The 24,059-nt window shown below is 35.9% G+C and overlaps 1 long non-coding RNA gene and 6 gene segments (V, D, J or C); all 7 read left to right on the top strand.

Moving 5' to 3' along the window:
• Positions 1–2,802: 2,802 nt before the first annotated feature.
• LOC122966905 lies at positions 2,803–3,297 on the top strand (the record flags this gene model as incomplete). The annotated part of the segment is given in 2 exon segments: positions 2,803–2,839; positions 2,927–3,297. Coding segments are annotated over 2 exon segments (408 nt in total), but the record flags the coding sequence as incomplete, so codon positions are not given.
• A 1,374-nt stretch (positions 3,298–4,671) lies between these two features.
• On the top strand, positions 4,672–5,171 carry LOC122966511. The segment is given in 2 exon segments: positions 4,672–4,738; positions 4,805–5,171. Coding segments are annotated over 2 exon segments (372 nt in total).
• Positions 5,172–6,306: 1,135 nt separating this feature from the next.
• LOC122966532 lies at positions 6,307–6,742 on the top strand (the record flags this gene model as incomplete). The annotated part of the segment is given in 2 exon segments: positions 6,307–6,355; positions 6,444–6,742. Coding segments are annotated over 2 exon segments (348 nt in total), but the record flags the coding sequence as incomplete, so codon positions are not given.
• Positions 6,743–16,465: 9,723 nt separating this feature from the next.
• LOC122966497 lies at positions 16,466–18,166 on the top strand. The segment is given in 2 exon segments: positions 16,466–16,696; positions 17,835–18,166. Coding segments are annotated over 2 exon segments (366 nt in total).
• Positions 18,167–18,920: 754 nt separating this feature from the next.
• LOC122966567 lies at positions 18,921–20,340 on the top strand. The gene is made up of 3 exons (XR_006398409.1): positions 18,921–19,162; positions 19,820–19,884; positions 20,163–20,340. It is a non-coding gene; the product is annotated as an uncharacterized LOC122966567 (long non-coding RNA).
• Positions 20,341–21,436: 1,096 nt separating this feature from the next.
• Positions 21,437–22,063, top strand: LOC122966522. The segment is given in 2 exon segments: positions 21,437–21,634; positions 21,723–22,063. Coding segments are annotated over 2 exon segments (348 nt in total).
• A 1,268-nt stretch (positions 22,064–23,331) lies between these two features.
• On the top strand, positions 23,332–23,914 carry LOC122966521. The segment is given in 2 exon segments: positions 23,332–23,507; positions 23,595–23,914. Coding segments are annotated over 2 exon segments (348 nt in total).
• The last annotated feature ends 145 nt before the right edge of the window (positions 23,915–24,059 follow it).

Below are 24,059 nucleotides of genomic sequence, written 5' to 3' on the forward strand. Positions count from 1 at the left end.
CAAATGTACTTGTATGGCTTGTTCTTTAATTCTGTTAACTAATCTTTGATTCTTAAGGAAAATAAGAGACAGACTCCCTGGAAGTTTGTAAGAGCAGACCCTCGGCCTGCAGAACTGACCTCTGCAACCCTCCAAGTGGGGGTTCAATCAGTGATGTTCAACAGACTCAGAAAGACCTCCTAATAAACCATTTCGATAAGTTGAATTACTACACAAACTAACATCATGAATTGACCCTAAAGGCCACTCGGACCAGAGGAAAACAACTCCCACCTTATAGATGGAAGACAGGCTCTTATCACCAAAGCCATAAACTAACCTACATTCCTGAGGACTTCGTGAAGCCCCTTTCAAATCTGAGACAAACCTGAAATTCATGTAAATTAAATGTCTAATCATCATGTAACTTATATCATGTTATTTGTCATGTAAATACAAGAAAAACAGTATAACTTTCATAGGTGTATGACTATCTACTAAAGAGATAGAAGACTTAGATTGTATTATCCTTTTATACTAACAGGTAACAATACTGCTCCTCTATTGACAAGAGTTAAATTCCCTTATGTGAAGAGTTAATGAATGTGCAATAACCATGTATTTGTATTTTAAGTGTTTAACTTGTGATCCATTAACTTCATAAACAATCATATTTTAGTAGTTAAATTAGACAAGTAGTTTGGTTGAAAGAATGAAGTTTCTAAAATAATAGGAATGTAAAGATAATATTTGAAGGATTTGAGTTTAAAGTTGCTTTTATTGTTAAACAATAGTTATGTTGAATGCTTTTATATTATAAAGTAAGTTATGTGAAATTATATTTAAATATGTTTCTGAAAGTAATCTAATCGCATTAGTGTGGCCTAACTTTATTTCCTTTCACTATAGGATTAAACTTTATTTCAGTAGATGGTTTAAGATGTGTAAATAGTCCGAGAAAGTTGAACTAATGAAGGTTGTATGCTTAGACATCGTGAAGTGTTAATATGAAGGTTAATGTTTGTTATTAGAAGAACTGACTTATCATGAATCATGTAAATTGCTCAACTGTTTTTGAATGGTTTTATAAATATGATACAAGCTGATAGGACCGTTATTAATCAGAAATATCATGAATCACCAAATTCCTTTACTTCAGGAGACGCAGGCCGTATTTAGAGAAGTTGAATTAGCTTTTCCCTTAGCATTCCCTGGTACAACACGTTAAGCCTCGAGTCACGCACTTCGAGCCACTCTTGCTGAATAATTTTCTTTATTAATTTTTATCATTCTTAGGCCTTATTTATTTATTTATTTTACTTTCCTTTTTTATTTATTATTTTCTGTATATTATCTGTATATATTATATTATCTATGCTTTATCATGTATCCTCAAGACGTTTAGCTATTAATAAATGTCTTCATTTATCCTAAAAGTGTTTGCTTGTTTCTTTGAACTGCAGTAAACAGAGGTCACTGTTTGGGACAAGAACTTACGATTATGAGACTGATTCATTGATTAAACTGAACCAGGGTTGGTGCTTCCTCCTAGCACTAACAAATCCTAACCAAAAAGGAGGTGGTGCCCCCAATAATGAGGTAATTCATTAATAAAGTATTAATACTCCTACACAAACTACTACAAATAATAATACAGATGTTTTTTTTTATTTTTTTTTAAATAAAACATGTAAACCTTCTGTAAATTAAGACAACATAATGTCTATAAATCATGTGGAATCATAATATGAAGGAGTAAAAAAAAGTTGTAGTTTTCTTTACAGAATCACTAGAGGTCAGTGTCAAGTTTCTCTCTCCTCTTTTACAATAAGGAAACACTCAGATCTGCTTTTCTCATTGATCTTAATTGACTGACACTTGAATCCTGCACTGAACTAAAGCCTGATTCTCCTGCTTGTCATGTACATGGTGTTAAAATGTACTTGAAACAAAAGTCATGTGTGAGTTTGATTCAGGTAATTTTGAATAACACAGTTTGAATCTATATGATATTTACCATCAGCAGTGACTGCAGCTCAGTCTGTCAGTGTCAATTCATCATCTCAACAGACAGGAAGTAAATCTCAAGATGAACAACAGAAAGCCTAAAGGAGCTGTTGTGTATTTTTATTAAAGATGGATGAACAAAAACTATGTCCTCCTTCTCTCATCCTCACTGATAGACTCTGCACAGTCTCACATTATTAATGTCCTCAGGTCAACTAATTCACAATTACACAACACACAGTCATCTGAGTACCACTGATGTATGACTGATCTTTAAAAGTAAGATTTCATTACAAAAAATATAATGTTAATATAAATGAAAAATCTGACTCTTCCATCACATACTGTAGCTTCATTGAAACCATTGCTGAGAGAAGACAGCAGTAATCTATAAAGTCCAAGTTTCTCTGTGTGTCTGTGTCTTCAAACATCTGAAAACACTGAAACTATTCAATGTCTTTTATGCAAACTCAACTTTTCATGATATTTACATGATCCTGCTGCTGTTGCTGTATTTCTTTTTGAATGAAATGAGTAAGTAAAGTCAACAAATAAATAAATAATTAAACAAATGTAATGAAATTAGAATATCACATGTAAAGCAGAGATGATTTCCAGGTGTGTTTTCACTTTGCAGATATACAGTAATAACAGTCATCAGACTCTTCTATTAGTCTCCATTTAGACCAACATTAATGCTTCATGTGTTTGATTTTATGCAAACTCAGTGATCCTCCTTGGTTCTCAGATATAAAAACTTCACATCAGACTGTCAGTGGAGATCACAGCACATCAGTTTCACCATAAACCATTTTCTCTGTAGCTCTGCTGCTGCTGTTGGCAGCTGGATCCTGTGAGTTTCTTTGTTTTTTTTCATAGTAAGCAGTTCTTCCTGTTTTTTGATAATTTGTCACAAAATATTTTCTTGTTTTCTTCGCAGGTGTGAAGTGTGAACAGTTGACACAGCCAGCCTCAGTGACTGTGCAGCCAGGTCAACGTCTGACCATCACCTGTCAGGTCTCTTATTCTGTTAGCAGCTATTACACAGCTTGGATCAGACAGTCTGTAGGGAAAGAACTGGAGTGGATTGGAATGAGATATACTGGAGGCTCTCACTACAAGGATTCACTAAAGAACAAGTTCAGTATCGACTTAGACTCTTCCAGCAACACAGTGACTCTAAACGGACAGAATGTGCAGCCTGAAGACACTGCTGTGTATTGCACCTTGCTTTTAAAAGGAAGCAGTGAAACCCCCAAAAGTCGTGTCTTTTCCATAACTTCATCATTTAAATTTTTCAGCTCTCATTGATAAGTGTTGTGTTAACAGTAATAGTAAACCTCCCACAGTGAATATTTACCTGTTTGGGTGTTTGTTTTGAAATATTGTTTTATTAAATAACCACAACACATGAATGCAGATCATACATTTAACAGTTTTAAAAAGCTGATTATCTCAAAGAAAACTTAAAAAATTATGTTTTCCTCAAAAACAGCAGGATTCTGATGGATATCAAAGGTTTGAGCTTAATTCAAAATGTACTCAGCTGTTAGTATGACTTTTATCTGACCCCATGTATTTCACTGATTTTGGATGTTGGACATGGGACCTAAATATCCCATAATTTGCATGTCATTTTAGGTAATATGATAGAGCCCTTCTTGGGGGGACCTTTAAATACAAATAATGGGTTTATGGTCAAGTTTGGAACTGTTCCAGATGTGGTATGTTGTGACACATAATATGTGGTGAGGTAGTTGTCAACCACTTGATTGGAGGGCTCCCTACTGACCTAGTGCCCATGGAAAACCGATGTTATTCAAGTGATAAGATACAGATGTGTAACCCCATATAAGCTATGCACCGACAGTGGTACGTTGCCCAGACCATCTTTATACATGGAAGGGACCCGATGGCCATCGTCTAATAAACGTCTTCAAAATAAGAACTTTGTCAGCTCTTCCTTTGAACGATATCATCACACATCCTTCCTTTCATCAGCTCATCCTTTTTTTCATGCAGGTGTCTTAAATCACCAGTTGATGATTAATAAATTGTATGAAGGCCATTTTATTTAGTATTATGCTGTGCTCATACTTTTGAAGTTAATTATGAGACTGATGCAGGAGAAGCTGACAGTGAATCAATTCTCTCAGGAAACCAGTTCACATCATATTTAATATGAAAACAAACTAATCACACTGTAAACATGGCTTAGAGAACGCTAACAGTGTTGGTGGTTACTCCTGTGTCCATGGTGCTCATCATCACTTTTTGCGGCGTTAATTTTAATGAATGTGTGTTCCATTATCCATGATGAAAATTTCCCAAACAACAGTCCTTACTGTTATTAATATTATTATGTGGTCACAACAATACATAATAGTTTACAGTAAAAGCAGAGATGCATTATTTTAAATAGTAACAGTTGTTTCACTGAAGTCAGCGACATTTTCAAAATGTTACATATAATTGAGTAATGAAATAAAAATATTGTATGTAAAGCAGAGGTGATTTCCATAATAACAATCACCAGACTCTTCTATTAGTCTCCAGTTAGAGCAACATTAATGCTTCATGTGTTTGATTCTATGCAAATTTAGTGATCCTCCTTGTTTCTCAGCTATAAAAACTTCACATCAGACTGTCAGTGGAGATCACAGCACATCAGTTTAACCATAAACCATGTTCTCTGTAGCTCTGCTGCTGCTGTTGGCAGCTGGATCCTATGAGTCTCTCTGGATTTGTCATAGTCAGCAGTTCTTCTTTTGCAGTGAAACTTGATAATTTGTCACACAAAATTTTCTTCTTTCAACAGGTGTGAAGTGTGAACAGTTGACACAACCAGCCTCAGTGACTGTGCAGCCAGGTCAACGTCTGACCATCACCTGTCAGGTCTCTTATTCTGTTAGCAGCTATTACACACATTGGATCAGACAGCCTGCAGGGAAAGAACTGGAGTGGATTGGAAGTAGATATACTGGAGGCTCTGACTACAAAGATTCACTAAAGAACAAGTTCAGTATCATCTCAGACTCTTCCAGCAACAGAGTGACTCTAAACGGACAGAATGTGGAGCCTGAAGACACTGCTGTGTATTACTGTGCCAGACACCCACAATAACACAAACCATCAGCAGACCTGAACAAAAACCTCTCAGTGCCTGAACACTTGTAACATGAAGCCATCAGAGGAGGAGCCCTCAGACCACTAATGATTTCAACACCAGTTCACTGTCATGAAAGGGAAAGAATAAACAGAAAGAAACCATAATGTATGTAATGTAAAAACCTATAGTATGAAAGTATAAAATATGTTGTTCATTTATTTTTAACAAGAATTGATTCGTGGCACTGTAGATACTTTGATGTTTTAATTAGTATTATGTCACAGTGTGTATTCTTATGACAAAAAAAATCAATAATAATATGTTATTTTTGTCTAAACTTTTATTGTTATGAAAAAGACATGCAAGAGGTAACATTAACACATGCATTTCCCCAAATTATCTCCCGGTGGGTGAGATTAAGATTAATAAATACAAAACATAGTGTCATCTCATGCTTGAGTGAAGTTATTTTGTGTCATTATAATTCAGTTGTCAGTGTGTTAAAAATATGTGTTTGTTGGGGGAAACTCTGATATCCAACAACACAAGTTGGTTGTAACTCAGACTTGCAACACAAAATTCAACTTTTGAAGAGAATTCTGATTAAGTACAATTTTCAAATTTAGATTAATTAAATCAAAATTCATTTAACTGGTGTTGCAATTCTTACATCATTGTTTTGTCTGTGAGGACGAGTCACTTCAAAACTTGGTTGTCTTCCATCTTTACTGATCCAATTGCAGAGAGAGAGACAAACTGGTTACTGTAGTTTTCACTGATATTTGTTTGACACAAGAAACAGAGTTTATGTTTCACATTGGACATTTTATTTTTATTGACTAAAGAAGATGGGTATTAATAACATCCATGTACTGAGGAGTTACATATTTTTCACATATTCTCATCAGTTTTCTTCACTTATATTTCTACTGGGGTTTTCTTTCCCCCTGACACCCTCAATGTTATGAGCACTTTGTGAAAAAAACAAGAAAAGCAACATTTGTTCAGGAGGTACTTTTTCTATTAACACTTAATGATAATAATATTAATGATAATAAGTATGAATTAAAATTATTATTGCACATTTTAAAAAGTTCAATGCAGTTCTCTGCTTGCTGTGAGGAGGAGTCAATGCAAAACCTTGATGTCTTCCACCTCTACTTATCTGACTGCAGAGAGGATGACAGAGAACAGTGGACACACAGTTTAACATGATGGACTATAGGACAGGACTGCTGCTTTTAACTATCTGCTGGGCAGGTGAAGATCTTCACTGATCTTTATTTGACATATTTACATTTGTATTACCAACTTGATGCATGTTAGACTCTTTTTTCTGTCTTGACAGGTGTTGATGGTCAGACTCTGACAGAATCTGAACCAGCAGTTAAAAAGCCTGGAGAATCCCACAAACTGACCTGCACAACATCTGGATTCACATTCAGTGACTACTACATGAACTGGATCAGACAGGCTCCTGGAAAAGGACTGGAGTGGGTTGCAACTATCAGTGATGATGGTAGTGACACATACTACTCTCAGTCAGTTCAAGACCGGTTCACCATCTCCAGAGACGACAGCAGACAGCAGCTGTATCTGCAGATGAACAGTCTGAAGACTGAAGATTCTGCTGTTTATTATTGTGCTGGAGACTCACAGTGACTGAGTTGGTTGAGCAGCTGTACAAAATCCTGCAGTACTCATCAGACCCCCTTTAACTCACATGAATCATGTATTTTCTCAGCTCAGGTGGTTCAAGAAAATTATGTAATTCCTTCAGACCCAAACATCTTTTTTGGAAACAGTGATACTATAGTTTGGTTTTTAAAATACATTTCCTGAGAGAGGATGATTTTTAACGATAACTCTTAATAAAGATTCGAATTATCTTCTCATGTAAGAAAAAAACTTTTTTTTTTTGTTTTTTTTATGTGAGCAGCTCTCTAGAGGCTCAAACATCTGCAACACTGAAACCATTAAAAGTATTTTATATAAAACTCCAAACCACCACACAGCTGCAGAAAATTTGTACTGTTGCATGATTTTGTTGTCATTTCACATTTTGTTTAAATGTAGTTAGCACACTGACTGTTCACTGTTACACTGATTCAATACTCAACATGTTTTCCTCCACAGGTGTGAAGTGAGAACAGTTGACACAGCCAGCCTCAGTGACTGTGCAGCCAGGTCAACGTCTGACCATCACCTGTCAGGTCTCTTATTCTGTGAGCGATTATGCTACAGCTTGGATCAGACAGCCTGCAGGGAAAGAACTGGAGTGGATTGGAAGTGCACGTGTTGGATACACCACAGACTACAAGGATTCACTGAAGAACAAGTTCAGTATCGACTTAAACTCCTCCAGCAACAGAGTGACTCTAAATGGACAGAATGTGCAGCCTGAAGACACTGCTGTGTATTATTGTGCCAGAGACCCACAATAACACAAACCATCAGCAGACCTGAACAAAAACCCCTCAGTGCCTGAACACTTGTAACATGAAGCCACCAGAGGAGGAGCCCTCAGACCACTAATGAGTTCAACACCAGTTCACTGTTACAGTAAAGAGAGAAACAACAATTATAATAATATTAAATGATACAGTGGAGGCATTTACCAAAAAGTGTTCTCTCTTCCTGACTCACAATATTTATATTTCAAGTGGTGAATTTGTTGCAGCATTATTTCAGCTGACAACTACACTTTAAAAGCTCTTCATGTAACAAGAAATGAAACATAAATAATCTTTCTTTATGTCATTTTTAGTTTTAGTTTGTGGCTCCACATAAATTACTTTTGTCAGTCTGGACAAACAATGAGAGGAAGGACTGAACAGGACAAGAAATGTAACATTTTCTCCTTTTACTCGTGAGAATACAAGAGCTTTACAGAACACTTTCACAGCCTTTGGTACGATCTGTCTCCAGTATAGATACAAACATTACAGGTGACCTCAGTAGATCAAAATATTAGCAAACTGTAAATACGTTAAATAGGCTGTGGTATTAAAATAAAATTAAGTTATAAACAACTAACAACAGTGTTACTTCTTTCTTGCTCCTCTGCACTGTTATTAATGATTATAAATTAAAACAGGTTGTTTGATGTCTTAGTCCTCTGCATATTGTAGATTAATGTTCACCATTTTTAAAAATGGTTCATCAGATTTTAGATGTCCTTTCTCGTAGGCAGTCATTGGTTTTTGTTCATGTTTATGAAAATCATTTTAATTATCTGATGTGAGATTCATCTCATGTTTCAGGAAAGTAAAGATTTTGTGTCATGATAATTCAGTTGCGAGTGTGTTAAAAATATGTATTTGTTCAGTGATACTCTGATATCCAACAACACGAGATGGTTGCAACTCAAACTTCAAACACAATATTCAACTTTTGAAGACAATTCTGATTAAGTAGAAGTTTCAAATATTGATTGCCTAATTCAAAATTAATTTAGCTTGTGTTGAAATTATTACATTTTGTTTTGCACAACAAACAAAAGGTCAAGTTCTATCCTCCATGTGAGGACGAGTCAATTCAAAACTTGGTTGACTTCCAACTTCACTGATCCAACTGCAAAGAAAATGACAAATTGTTTACTTTCCACTGCGACTTTTGTTTTACACAAAGTAAAGGAGTTTATATTTTTGATTGGATATTTTATTATTTTTGACTAAAGAAGATAGAGATAAATGATATCCATGTACTGAGGGGTTACATATTTTTGATGTATTTTCATCAGTTTTCTTCACTTTTATGCCTACTGAGGTTTTCTTTTGTCTGAAGTTCTGAATACGACTTATGAAAAGTTTGTGAGAAAAAAAGACATAAAAGAAATAAAACAAAGTATAACACTATGAAAAACATTTTTCCAGGAGTTACTTTTTTGTATTTTAACTTCATTATCATGTTGAAGCTTTTCAGTATTGCACATTTAAAAAAGTTCAATCCAGTTCTCTCTTTGCTGTGAGGAGGAGTTAATGCAAAACCTTGATGTCTTCCACCTCTACTTATCTGACTGCAGAGAGGATGACAGAGAACAGTGGACACACAGTTGAACATGATGGACTATAGGACAGGACTGCTGCTTTTAACTATCTGCTGGGCAGGTGAAGATCTTCACATATCTTGAGTTGAAGTTGTTGTTAAAAAGTTACCAGCTTAAAGCAACTGATTATTTTCCCTTTTCTGTCTTGACAGGTGTTGATGGTCAGACTCTGACAGAATCTGAACCAGCAGTTAAAAAGCCTGGAGAATCCCACAAACTGACCTGTACAACATCTGGATTGTCATTCAGTAGCAACTGGATGGCCTGGATCAGACAGACTCCTGGAAAAGGACTGGAGTGGATTGCACTTATCAGCAATGGTGGTGGTAGTAGCAAATACTACTCTCAGTCAGTTCAAGGCCGGTTCACCATCTCCAGAGACGACAGCAGACAGCAGCTGTATCTGCAGATGAACAGTCTGAAGACTGAAGATTCTGCTGTTTATTATTGTGCTCGAGACTCACAGTGACTGAGTTGGTTGAGCAGCTGTACAAAATCCTACAATACTCATCAGACCCCCTTTAACTCACATGAATAATGTTGTCAGTTCAGTTAGTTCAAGTAAATGATGTCATTCCATCACACCCAAACACTTGGAACCAATAATATGCTAATTGGGTTTTTAAACAAAGAATCCTAACAACAGTTCTTCAGAAAGATTTTAATTGTCTTCTTACATAAAGCAACATTTTTATTTATTCATTTTTAACTTGAATTTCAGTATCTGAGCAGCTCTCTAGAGGCTCTGAATGTCTGTGGCTTCAAATATGTGCAACACTGATACAACAAAAAAGTATATGTAAAACTCCAAACCTCCACACAGCTCCTGAATGCTTGGCAAATGATGAATTTACATATACAGTAATAAATGTTTAATTAAAATTACAGATACATATCCTTTTCCATGTGAGACTATTTATAACTTTCAATTCATTCACAGTAGACTCACCAAAGACAGATTTTGATAAATATTTATTAATGATTTTTGTGGATGATAATGTGTTTTTATCCATTATTACACAAAATCTTATCCATGCAACACTCAGTATTAGACTAAAATCAGTTTATCTACAATAATACATGAATAAATGGTAATTCATTTTAAATAAAATCGTAGCACCATTTTAAGTTCACTAAATTAACAATATATCATAGTACACACTATATATTCAGTCACCTCAAAGTGAAAAATAGAAGTAACAAGAAATAGATAATTATTAATTCAACGATATGCAAATAAATGTGACTCATAAGGAAGTGAAGTGTGTGTGTGTGTGTCAGTGAGAGGACAGAAGAGCTCACATCAGTTCAGCTTCAACATCAACCATGTTCTCTGCAGCTCTGATGCTGCTGCTGGCAGCTGGATCCTGTGAGGAGCTTTCAGTGGATTCACACTAATAAACACATTAGAAATACTGAATGATGGAGATAATGTTGATTTCTCTTTCTACAGGTGTGTACAGTATTGATCTCATCCAGCCAGAGTCAATTGTTGTGCAGTCTGGATAACCGTTGTTTTTCTGACAAACCTGGTATAAAGAAATTATGGCTGCATGACAGTAGCTAATGAGCAGATTAACTTTCTGTAGGTGCTGAGGGTCAAACACTGACTGAGTCTGAATCAGTGGTTAAAAGGTCTGGAGAATCTCATAGACTGAGTGAATGTGGAAAAAAAGAGTAATAAAAAACATTGATTGCATGATGCAATAATATAGATACTAGAACATTATAATCACTGATATATAAGATTATGGAACAAATGGATTACACTACTAGACATTATTAAACCTTAAACCATCATGTATTAAAATAGATTGGTGTCAGCTAAAAATGCACAAGTTAATGCTTTTGCTAAATAGTCTCTTATTTCTCTGACTCATAATGTCTATATGTAGAATATTGAAGAATGAATAACAGCAACATTTTAACATGCACCTTGCTTTTAAAAGGAAGCAGTGAAACCCCCAAAAGTCATGTCTTTTCCATAACTTCATCATTTAAAAAGATTAACAATATATTATAATCTGAATAACTACAGTGTTAGTAAGTTCACTGAATCACTTCTCTTCAGCCTTCATGGTGTCATGTACTGTGAGGGTTGGCCGAGCAGCCAGGCACAAAAAATGAGGAGGTACAGGCAGAGTTCAGCAGTCCAAGTGAATTGTATTTGCCATCAGTGGAGTCCTGTGCAGATATTTACAGTGGACATGAATATCTGGCCAAAATGGAAAAAAAACTACAACAACTAATTAACCAAAAATAAAAAAATAACCCTTTTCTCAAAAATAGGAGAATACACACACACAAATAAAGAAATCAACTCTAAACTGCACTTTGATTATACCCCCTGAGATTAGGCCCAAGGCAGGAGCTGCAGACTGAAGCTGTGTCTGTCTCTGTATGACCAGAAAAGCCTCGAGTCACCCCAGACTTCTCCCTCTTATACAGGTGGACTCCACCTACTCAAGAGAACAATATCAATTATCTCTTACAAAACACTAACGAGGACAGCAGTGTTAAAAAACAATATACTGTCAAATAGAAATTCATTGAAGTTTAGTCTAAAACGTGTTTTTCCTTAAAAAGAATACTTTAACAGTCAAATACCCCAAAAGAGGCAAAACACCCCTCCCACTCTACCACACTTAGTCTCTTCCCCTGAGAACCCCTCTACTTAACCAGATGAACTGCACTGGCTCCAGTTTGCCAGTTCCTGGTCTGACAGAGGAAGAGAAAGCACAACAGAGCAAACAGGTGAAGCACAATTTAAACTCAATAAACTGAGTACTTATAACACAACTACAATGTGTCTTCTTTTTTACCACATTTTAAATGTGTGCATTGTCAATGCAAGTCAATGTTAGCAAACACCTACACACTAAGTAAACAAACTTTGGGATAAAAATCTCCAACAATCATCTCTGACCAACAATAAGATTGAGAGGAGAGGGCTGCTGATGCATGTGTGTGTGTGTGTGTGTGTGGCTTCCCCGTGACATGTATCATGTATCACGTCTATGTAAAACTATAGAAAATTACGTTTTTTTAATGATCAACCAACTTCCACTTTCTGTTTTTGTGAGCTGGAGAAAAAAACACACTAGAACCCGTCATCTTCATTCTTCATCTTCAATGCATTTATCAATGTTTAGATGTTCAATCAATCATTGGTTTCAGTTCATGTACAGTATGAAAATCACCTTGTAGACCTTATTTGAGATAGGAAAGCAGCATATCATATATCCTATTAAGTATTTATTTTTGTCAAAACTAAGATTTTGTGTCATGATAAGAACAGAAATTATTTTGCTCATTTGTTCTGGGAAGACTCTGGCATCCAGCAATTCAGAGTTGGCTTTTTTTTTGTATATGATTAACTTTCCAGTAGTTGTTTCCAGTACAGTTTTTGCTTGTAGTGTGCGCGGTTTTGGGATTTTTCTTTTGAAATGTTATTACTTTAAAAAAAAAAAAAAAAAGAAAAACTTACAATAAAAATCTATTTCCCGACAACAAACCAAAAATCAGATTGATGAATCATCAAATTCAGGGCAAATTTTGAATTCACATTGCATAAAAGTATTAATAAATTTGGCAAGAGTCACGACTCTGACTACACATTGTAATAGTCTGAGTTCAACAAACAACAGGTCTAAATGATGGACAAATCCAATCCAGTTGTTTCCTCCCTGCAAGGAGGATCAATGCAAAACCTTGATGTCTTCCACCTCTACTTATCTGACTGTTTATTCTTGTGTTTGTAAGAGTGTAATTAAAGTCACATAAACAACAAATCCTGCAGTAACAAACACTTCCTGGGATTTTTGATCTAAAACAATGTCCTCCTTATTGTCCTCCTTTCTTATATGATTCTTCTCTCAGCAGTAATGTGTGATAGAGTTCAGAAGGTGAATGGATTAATATAATAAGGTTTTCTTACTCCTGTTTGTTCTACAAATGTGTCAGTACAGTGATCAATCTGATTCTCTCCTTCCTGTGAAGAGGAAATGCAAACATTTATATGTCTTCCACCTCTACTAATCTGTCTGACTTATCTCCACATTCACAGAATAAAACAGGCAATAAAGTTTTCTAAATCAGAATATGAGGAAAAGGAAGCTACATCCATCTACAGGCAGGATCAGATTCACATAAATTGTGTCTTTATTTATTTATTTGTTTTGTTTATTTTTTTACAGTGTTTACCTTGTCAACTAACTGCTTTATAGTTGATTTAGTTTTTTATTCATAACACATGTGTAACCACCACAGATAAAGGCAAAATGTGACGATTATTGCTAAAGAAAGTATTTCATCAATGCATGAACTAAAATAGTTTTCTTCTAAGTTACAGGATTTAGTTTTTTGCATATCGTCACACAGGTTTCAGTTCCTGAGCAGCTGTTTATCTCGAGGCTCCATGTCTGTGGCTTTAAACACCTGCAAACACTGAAACCGTTAAATCTTTTATGCAAGATTAGGTTTTCACACTATTTACATGATCCTGACTGCTGTCACTGTATTTCTTTTTGCAGCAAATACAATACATACATACTTACAGTGAGTAAGAAAAAATATTTGTACATATGTTTTCTGTTATTGAAGAGATCTTTAACCCCCAATGTATTTATTATAATGTGAAGACTACAGTATAACTGAAGCTGTTCAATTTTAGAAACAGCAATCCTCACTTTAAAACATATCTAATAATAATACTTTAACTTTTCAAAATTTACTCAGCTTGTCTTTCTAGTCATGTAGATGGAGATGTCTTATTGCAGGCTCAGACTACGGGAGTTTTTGGCTGCTTTATCGCTGATTCACCCCTCCAGACAATCAGAGGAAAAATCTGGTCTGGGACCTCGGTCAGTACTCATGTTCTGCCCAGATTATCTGCTAATGTGAGGAGTTTACAGATCCAATCTTAAACCTCCAGAACTGCTTGCAGACTCATCAGGGCCGCCCCGATAATTTCAAACATGTTTGATATTTAGTTATGTGGAGTTAAAATCTGAATAATTACGTCACTACTTTTCAAGCAGGACCACAATAGCCAATGAGAGACACAAGTCCACAAGGAGACGGAAGTGTTACAAGCTAACGTTAGTGCAAGACTGCAGATAGAACTTTCTCATGCTGGAGGCAAAATTTTTTTCCTCTGGATGGCGACAGACTAACTCGCCCCACTCTGCCTCTGATTGGCTAGGACTTGTTTCGTTTGTTGGTTAGGTTGCTTAGGTTTAGGCATGAGTCAACCCAGTCTCACATCAAAATGTATAATAGCTATGTTGGTCCACAGTGCAAATCATTGGGTCTCAGACAGACCGCATCAGTCTGGTGGGCAGACCATAGGAGTTGCTGCCAGGAAGTAGCTCATTTTCCTCACTGCCCTTGATAACTCGACAGTATGATAGGTTAATGTTATGGCCATCCATTTATTTGGTTTGTTATGTTGTTGGTCTTTTGCTGCTGTCTGTCTGCTGCTCTTCTTTTCAGAGCATTTCCAAATTTACTTTTTTGTTTGTTACTTCTTTTTTGACAAACTGGGGTCTCTGTCAGTGTCTGAACTGTGAATGTCATCACTGTCATCACTGTGTCTGCTGCAGGACTCAAGTAATAATATTAAACAGACACAAACCCAGTTAGCATGCAGATAGCGTTAGCATCAACAGCTACTATAGCAGCCTGAATGTATCTCATATTCTTACATATTAACATTTTGGCTTTCAATGCTGTCATTTTTGAAGTAGTCATAGCAACTTAAGTCACTAATAATAACATGATAATAAAGTAATTAAACTTAGAAAGCTTGCTGACTAGCATGGTAGATGAAGGTAAATATCTGCTTCTTACTGAGTTCAAACAAGATAAAAAACTGACTTTCAACTCAGTTGGTGTTTGTATCAGTGTCATACATAATTATTCTGATAAAATAATCAGTTTGGAGGTCTCAAAACATAAGATTTAGCAACAATTCATAATATTTTCAGCTCCTTTAACCACAGTCATAGAGCAGTGAGATCACATGGTAAAGAGACAGAACCTGATTGGTCCTCCTGTCTACATGGTAAATGGTAAATGGCTGTTTATATAATGCTTTTAACCAAAGCTCTATATATTCTGCTGCTCACTCACCCTTTCACACGCACACTCACACTGATGGTGACAAGCTACCAGGCAGGATGCTGGTGCAATTTGGGGTTCAGTATCTTGCACAAGGACACTTCAAAATGCAGACAAGAGTCGAGGAACCACCGACCTTCTGATTGATGGACGACATGCTCATCCTCCTGAGCCACAGACACCTCATTCCCATATATTCTCATATATTCCCATACAGTACAAGCGCTGATTGGCGCTTTGCAGATCAAACCTCTTGGCACCAAGTTTAAGATTGATTTCTGATTGATAGAACCTCCTCTTTTCTCAAATTTTAGGGTTAATAATGTAAGAGTAGTTTCATGTGTATAATTCAGTTTTGCCAAAAATGTCAAGTAGAACCTTGTAATTCTAAGGTTACGCAAATTCATGTCTTCTTACACGCTGAGACATGTCTCTGTTTCTTTTTTTTTGCACAAACATACTGCATAAAATCCAGATAATGAAAGTTAAGAGATGTGTCATGAGAAGTCAAGAAGCAACAAGCTTATACAACTGACCTCCCCTCAACTTAAGGAGAAAAACAAACAATAAAAAAAGGGGAAAAAACAACAACGAGCAAACATAATTTAGGAACATACAACAAAAAATAAATGACAACAAGAGGCACACAAAATGAGCAGAGTAATTAACCAATAAAAAAAAAAGAAAATTTTTGATAACAGGCATGTAGAAAATGAGGTGTCACAGGTCACATTGACTTCTTTCAAACCTCTAGAGGGCGGTCTAGAACTGACTGGGTTTGATCCTCATACTGATCATGATAAATCATGTGCATTAGAAGTAACGTCAAGAAAGACCACAAGTGATTGGATTGATATCTGACATCAGACTATTTTCACATTGATTCATGTAAAAATTGATCTGCATATATTACATGTTCCTCTATACTCATTCACATTTTTTTCACTATGGTGTTTTTGTTACCTGATGTGGTGTCTTTTACAAAGATGACACTTGCAGAGAAATATGTTTATTAAAGTATAAAGTGTTTATTTTTTAACTTTTATTCTGTTCCAGTATAATTAAACATACCTTAGAGGCACTGAAAACTTTGAATCATTTTTCTTTTTTTTTTAAAGAAAATTGAATCACAATCCTTATGAGTCAGTTGACAAGCATTTACAGTACTGCAGTGTTCAAAATTAACTGAGGAGATTAGAGGTATAAGAGTTTGGAGGATTCATTTCTGCACAGTGAACATACATTCTCCACCAAACATGGACTGAGGTCCGAGTCCGATCCAGTTCCTCCATTTGAGGAGGAGTCAATGCAAAATATCTTCCTCTATTTATGTGACTGCAGATGGATGGTAGGATGACAGAGAACAGTGGACACACACTTTAACATGATGGACTTTAGGACAGGACTGCTGCTTCTAACTGTCTTCTGGACAGGTGAAAATATTTACAGATCTTGGGTTGAATCTGTCTTCAAATTGTTGCCAACATATGTAGAAAGTGACTGTTTACTTTTTTTTGTCTTGACAAATATTAAACTAATGAAACAATAGAAACTTACATGAATATAGAAAATTAAAGTAGAGACATATTTCTTTCTTCATAGGAAAAAGATGTTTTATATTTTGTTTCTTGGAAGAAATGTTTAGAGGAGATGTAAAAAGACTGTTGATAGTTGACAATGATGATAGTTAAATGTTTTGTATATAGTGAAACTGCAATTGTATGATTTAATAAATACATGCATAAAGATCACACATGTGATACAAAAATGTGTAATTAAGTCATTTGTACAATTTCACACAATTTTGAGATTGTAGAACAATGAGCTAACAAAAAGAATATTTGCTATACATAGTTACATTTACAAACAATCCTAAAATTGGGACATTTTACAGTTACAAAACAATCTGTGTTGCATTGCAATATTTGACAAATCAAAACCTTTTTGCCTTTCTTATAATTGAAATATCTACTTATCTAACCTGTGATTAACAGTCAACATGATCACAACTATTGTGACAGATCGATAGAATAGATTATTTATATATATATACATTTTCAGTACAGTGAGTTTGTTAGTTGTCTGGCTGAAAGAAGATGAACGTTTCCAGCATTCTTATTACAAATAGGGTTAATTAGTTCATTAGAATTAGAATTATTGTCACTTTTTAAAATCATTGTGTTCCTGTAGCAATCTTTTTACAAATACAACAACACATAGAGTCAAAAACAAATAGCAAAGAGCTCTGTAGAGGAGTGACTCCTCTTCAGTGAGCATCCATTCTCTAATTTCACCAAAAAATAACTGAGAGACAAATCCACTGCAGTTTACTTCTCCCTGTGAGGAGGAGTCAATGCAAAACCTTGATGTCTTCCACCTCTACTTATCTGACTGCAGAGAGGATGACAGAGAACAGTGGACACACAGTTTAACATGATGGACTATAGGACAGGACTGCTGCTTTTAACTCTCTGCTGGGCAGGTGAAGATCTTCACTGATCTTGAATTGAATCTGTCCTCAAATTATTGCAAATATATGAAGCAGGTGACTCTTCTTTTTTGTCTTGACAGGTGTTGATGGTCAGACTCTGACAGAATCTGAACCAGCAGTTAAAAAGCCTGGAGAATCCCACAAACTGACCTGTACAGCCTCTGGATTCACATTCAGCAGCTACTGGATGCATCGGGTCAGACCGGCTCCTGGAAAAGGAGTGGAGTGGATTGCAGCTATCAGTAGTGGTGGTGGTAGTAGCAAATACTACTCTCAGTCAGTTCAAGGCCGGTTCACCATCTCCAGAGACAACAGCAGAGAGCAGCTGTATCTGCAGATGAACAGTCTGAAGACTGAAGATTCTGCTGTTTATTATTGTGCTCGAGACTCACAGTGACTGGAGTTGGTTGAGCAGCTGTACAAAATCCTACAGTACTCATCCTTACTGGGCTGATAAACCACAACTATCTCACTTGTTTTGTGTATTCAGCTGTATGGAAATAATTAAGTACATTAATACAATACAGTATGTAAAGAATAAATACTGGGCCATACACACACATGCACACACAGTGAAAACCGAATAGAAGTATTAGGTTATTGTTTCTGTGGCTCATAAAGCTGCAATATCTAAACACATCACTGACATATCATCACCTCTTATTTTTATATGTTGAAATTACAGTTGATTATTTACACATCCAGCAGTTATGGAGCAACATTATCATTCATTTGGAGTTGTGTGTGGCTTTTTACCTACTAAATGCTTGAGTATGTTCAGCAGCTAGTCGCTAAAGCTGAAAACAGATGCCTGCTTTGGATGAAATTGACGCTATGAGAATGGTCAGAGTGAACCAAAACAGTAAAGTTGCGACAGATAAACAATGAGCTGAAACTCAACATATAAATAAAGTCTATGGGCTGTTGCAGAGTCACTGATAAGTCTCTATAAGTGAAGTCAATAATAGCTGCTTTAAGTATTGACTGCACACTTTCCCCCAGAGAGAAAAAAAAAAATCAGGGGAAAGAATCAAATCAAATGAATGGACACATTATCTAAATAAAATGAATAAATAACCAAAAGTAGAAATTTAAATAAAGCTTCCACCGTCTCTGCTTATTACTGGGAGGGAAGTTAAAGCATCTATTTCTCTCTTCTGTGTAACCACACTTTATACTACTAAATATAACAATAAGGCAGAACTATACTTATTTATCTATATTGAAACCATAGCATTACTAGAGCCAAGGACTAACTAGTGTTCTTTTAAGCGGAGAAAGGGTGCATACACTTTTATATTGTTTAATGTGTGGACAGTGCACTTCTTGCAGCGTGGTGAGGAGTAACGTTAGCCGTCGGTCCGGAGCAGCAGCAGCAGCAGGAGTCACTGACATCAGCAGCTGATCAGTAAGTGTCTTCAACATTAAAACACTCGGTCCTGACTAACACCAGACATTACACCAAGCTAGTTTTTGTACTTAATTTATTCACATCAGAAGTGTGCCGCTCAGAAGTGTGCTGTGCTAACATTCTTATGTTAGCTAGTGGTCTGTTAGCTAACAGAAATCCACAGAAACCCAACCTGACTGCATTGTGTTAAACTGAAACAGCTTCATGTTACGAAACTTGTCAACACGCCTTAACGTTACAGATGTTAGCTTTATAAATTCTGGGACATGTGAGAGCACTGTTATGTGTGTTTAGCCTGTGTCACCCCCTGGCTAACTCAACACTGTTAAAAAAAACGGTGATGTTTTCACAGTGAAAACATCACCGTTTTTTTCATCCCTGTAACTTAATAGTTTATTATTTATTCTATTCTAACGTTAGGTCTGATAAAGATGGCAAAATGCTCTGATAGTCTATCATCTACTACCAAACTGTGTGAAATTACTGTGTTCCAAGATGTATATGTATTTATGTATGTTTGTGTGTGCGCGCGCCTGCGTGTATAGGACTATTAATTAAAAAGTAATCACTCTCAGTAAAAGCAATGTTTTCCAAAGTCATGCACGGCTCTAAATCCTGATGCCTTTCTTCATCATTTCTTTCTACTCCTCACAGCTGATGACAACTCCTGCTGATGTCAGAGTCCAGTCTCTCCATCATCTCAGGTCTCACTGTGTAAGGTAAGATTTAAAATCCATTGACAAAGCCAAGTTAGTCAGCTCTTGTGGCAGTTGTGCTTGTCATACTATGTGCCTGTTTTTAGATATTTTATATTTATATTTTATATTTATTTTGGCTTAACTACAAGCATCTCAGCAGTCATCTGTTTAGATATGTTCTCATGTACTAACTCAGAAACGATATTGTCTCTGTTGTGTAAGTTTAGTTTTCACAGAGAAAACAGTACTTTAAGGTAATAGAATTGTTGTTAATTCAGTGTTTTATTATTACTCATCAGGAGAACCTGAACCTGAGATCCTGTGTACGACTAAGTGGATGCTGCTGATGGAGACTGACTGACTTCACTACCACCCTGGCTGTCCTCTTCACATCTTGCTATAGTTCACAGTTGAATATCAGAAGGAAACAATGACATTGCTGGAGTCTGTTCAAAAGATATTGCTCATCAACATTTTTACAACACATCCTATTTCTTTTACATTAATTTTACTTGCATTTTCCCTGTGGTTGTTAAGATTGCTGTTAAGATTAAGATGAAATAAAGAAAATACAAACTACTACAAATAATAATTCAGATGTTTTCTTAAAAAGGACATATAAACCTTCTGTAAATGAAGACAACATAATGTCTATAAATCATGTGGAATCATAATATGAAGGAGGGAAAAAACAGTTGTAGATTTCTCTACAAAATCACTAGAGGTCAGTGTCAAGTTTCTCTCTCCTCTTTTACAATAAGGAAACACTCAGATCTGCTTTTCTCATTAATCTTAACTGACAGTTGAAACCTGCACTGAACTAAAGCCTGATTCTCCTGCTTGTCATGTACATGGTGTCAAAATGTGCTTGAAACAAAAGTCATTTCTGAATTTGAATGAGCTTATTTTGAATCATATATTTTGACTCAATATGATATTTACCATCAGCAGTGAGTGCAGCTCAGTCTGTCAGTGTCAATTCATCATCTCAACAGACAGGAAGTAAATCTCAAGATGAACAACAGAAAGCCTAAAGGAGCTGTTGTGTATTTTTATTAAAGCTGGATGAACAAAAACTATGTCCTCCTTCTCTCATCCTCACTGATAGACTCTGCACAGTCTCACATTATTAATGTCCTCAGGTCAACTAATTCACAATTACACAACACACAGTCATCTGAGTACCACTGATGTATGACTGACCTTTAAAAGTAAGATTTCATTACAAAAAATATAATATTAATATAAATGAAAAATCTGACTCTTCCATCACATACTGTAGCTTCATTGAAACCATTGCTGAGAGAAGACAGCAGTAATCTATAAAGTCCAAGTTTCTCTGTGTGTCTTCAAACATTTGAAAACACTGAAACTATTCAACGTCTTTTATGCAAACTCAACTTTTCATGATATTTACATGATCCTGCTGCTGTTGTTGTATTTCTGTTTGAAAGCAATAAGTAAGTAAAGTCAACAAATAATGAAATAAATGTAATGAAATTAGAATATCACATGTAAAGCAGATGTGATTTCCAGGTGTGTATTCACTTTGCAGATATACAGTAATAACAATCATCAGACTCTTCTATTAGTCTCCAGTTAGACCAACATTAATGCTTCATGTGTTTGATTCTATGCAAACTCAGTGATCCTCCTTGTTTCTCAGATATAAAAACTTCACATCAGACTGTCAGTGGAGATCACAGCACATCAGTTTCACCATAAACCATGTTCTCTGTAGCTCTGCTGCTGCTGTTGGCAGCTGGATCCTGTGAGTTTCTTTGTTTTTTTTTCATAGTCAGCAGTTCTTCCTGTTTTTTGATAATTTTTCACAAAATATTTTCTTGTTTTCTTCGCAGGTGTGAAGTGTGAACAGTTGACACAGCCAGCCTCAGTGACTGTGCAGCCAGGTCAACGTCTGACCATCACCTGTCAGGTCTCTTATTCTGTTAGCAGCTATTACACAGCTTGGATCAGACAGCCTGCAGGGAAAGAACTGGAGTGGATTGGAAGTAGATATACTGGAGGCTCTTACTACAAGGATTCACTAAAGAACAAGTTCAGTATCGACTTAGACTCTTCCAGCTACAGAGTGACTCTAAACGGACAGAATGTGCAGCCTGAAGACACTGCTGTGTATTACTGTGCCAGAGACCCACAATAACACAAACCATCAGCAGACCTGAACAAAAACCCCTCAGTGTCTGAACACTTATAACATGAAGCCACCAGAGGAGGAGCCCTCAGACCACTAATGATTTCAAGTCTAAGTCAAACAGTCTATGAATACTGTTTACTGTACATTAGTACTGAAAATGTCGAAAAAAGTATAATAAAAGCATTTGATTGCATAATGCAATAATATAGATACTAGAACATTATAATAACTGATATATGACATGATGGGACAAATGGATTACAATAATAGACATTATTAAACTTTAAACCATCATATATTCAAAGAGACTGGTGTGAGCTACAATTTCACAAGTTGATGCTTTTCCCAAATAGTCTCCTATTTCTCTGACTCATAATGTCTATATGTAGAATATTGAGGAACGAATAACAGCAACATTTCAACATGCACCTTGTTTTTAAAAGGAAGCAGTGAAACCCCCAAAAGTCGTGTCTTTTCCATAACTTCATCATTTAAAATTTTCAGCTCTCATTGATAAGTGTTGTGTTAACAGTAATAGTAAACCTCCCACAGTGAATATTTACCTGTTTGGGTGTTTGTTTTGAAATATTGTTTTATTAAATAACCACAACACATGAATGCAGATCATACATTTAACAGTTTTAAAAAGCTGATTATCTCAAAGAAAATTTAAAAATAACGTTTTCCTCAAAAACAGCAGGATTCTGATGGATATCAAAGGTTTGAGCTTAATATTTTGATAATTCAAAATGTACTCAGCTCATCCTTTTTGTCATGCAGGTGTCTTAAATCACCAGTTGATGATTAATAAATTGTATGAAGGACATTTTATTTAGTATTATGCTGTGCTCATACTTTTGAAGTTAATTATGAGACTGATGTAGGAGAAGCTGACAGTGAATCAATTCTCTCAGGAAACCAGTTCACGTCATATTTAATATGAAAACAAACTAATCACACTGTAAACACGGCTTAGAGAAAGCTAACAGTGTTGGTGGTTACTCCTGTGTGCATGGTGCTCATCATCACTTTTTGCGGCGTTAATTTTAATGAATATGTGTTCCATTATCCATGATGAAAATTTCCCAAACATCAGTCCTTACTGTTATTAATATTATTATGTGGTCACAACAATACATACTTGTTTACAGTAAAAGCAGAGATGCATTATTTTAAATAGTAACAGTTGTTTCATTGAAGTGAGCGACATTTTCAAAATGTTACATTTAAATGAGTAATGAAATAAAAATATCGTATGTAAAGCAGAGGTGATTTCCATAATAACAATCATCAGACTCTTCTATTAGTCTCCAGTTAGACCAACATTAATGCTTCATGTGTTTGATTCTATGCAAACTCAGTGATCCTCCTTGTTTCTCAGATATAAAAACTTCACATCAGACTGTCAGTGGAGATCACAGCACATCAGTTTCACCATAAACCATGTTCTCTGTAGCTCTGCTCCTGCTGTTGGCAGCTGGATCCTGTGAGTTTCTTTGTTTTTTTTCATAGTCAGCAGTTCTTCCTGTTTTTTGATAATTTGTCACAAAATATTTTCTTGTTTTCTTCGCAGGTGTGAAGTGTGAACAGTTGACACAGCCAGCCTCAGTGACTGTGCAGCCAGGTCAACGTCTGACCATCACCTGTCAGGTCTCTTATTCTGTTAGCAGCTATTACACAGCTTGGATCAGACAGCCTGCAGGGAAAGAACTGGAGTGGATTGGAATGAGAGCTGGATCCACCACATACTACAAGGATTCACTAAAGAACAAGTTCAGTATCGACTTAGACTCTTCCAGCAACAGAGTGACTCTAAACGGACAGAATGTGCAGCCTGAAGACACTGCTGTGTATTACTGTGCCAGATACCCACAATAACACAAACCATCAGCAGACCTGAACAAAAACCCCTCAGTGCCTGAACACTTGTAACATGAAGCTACCAGAGGAGGAGCCCTCAGGCCACTAATGATTTCAACACCAGTTCACTGTTACAGTAACAGGAGAGAGTATTTGATCATATTTAACCATAAAAAGT

This window comes from Thunnus albacares, chromosome 17, assembly GCF_914725855.1.
Source record: "Thunnus albacares chromosome 17, fThuAlb1.1, whole genome shotgun sequence".
NCBI lineage: Eukaryota > Metazoa > Chordata > Actinopteri > Scombriformes > Scombridae > Thunnus > Thunnus albacares.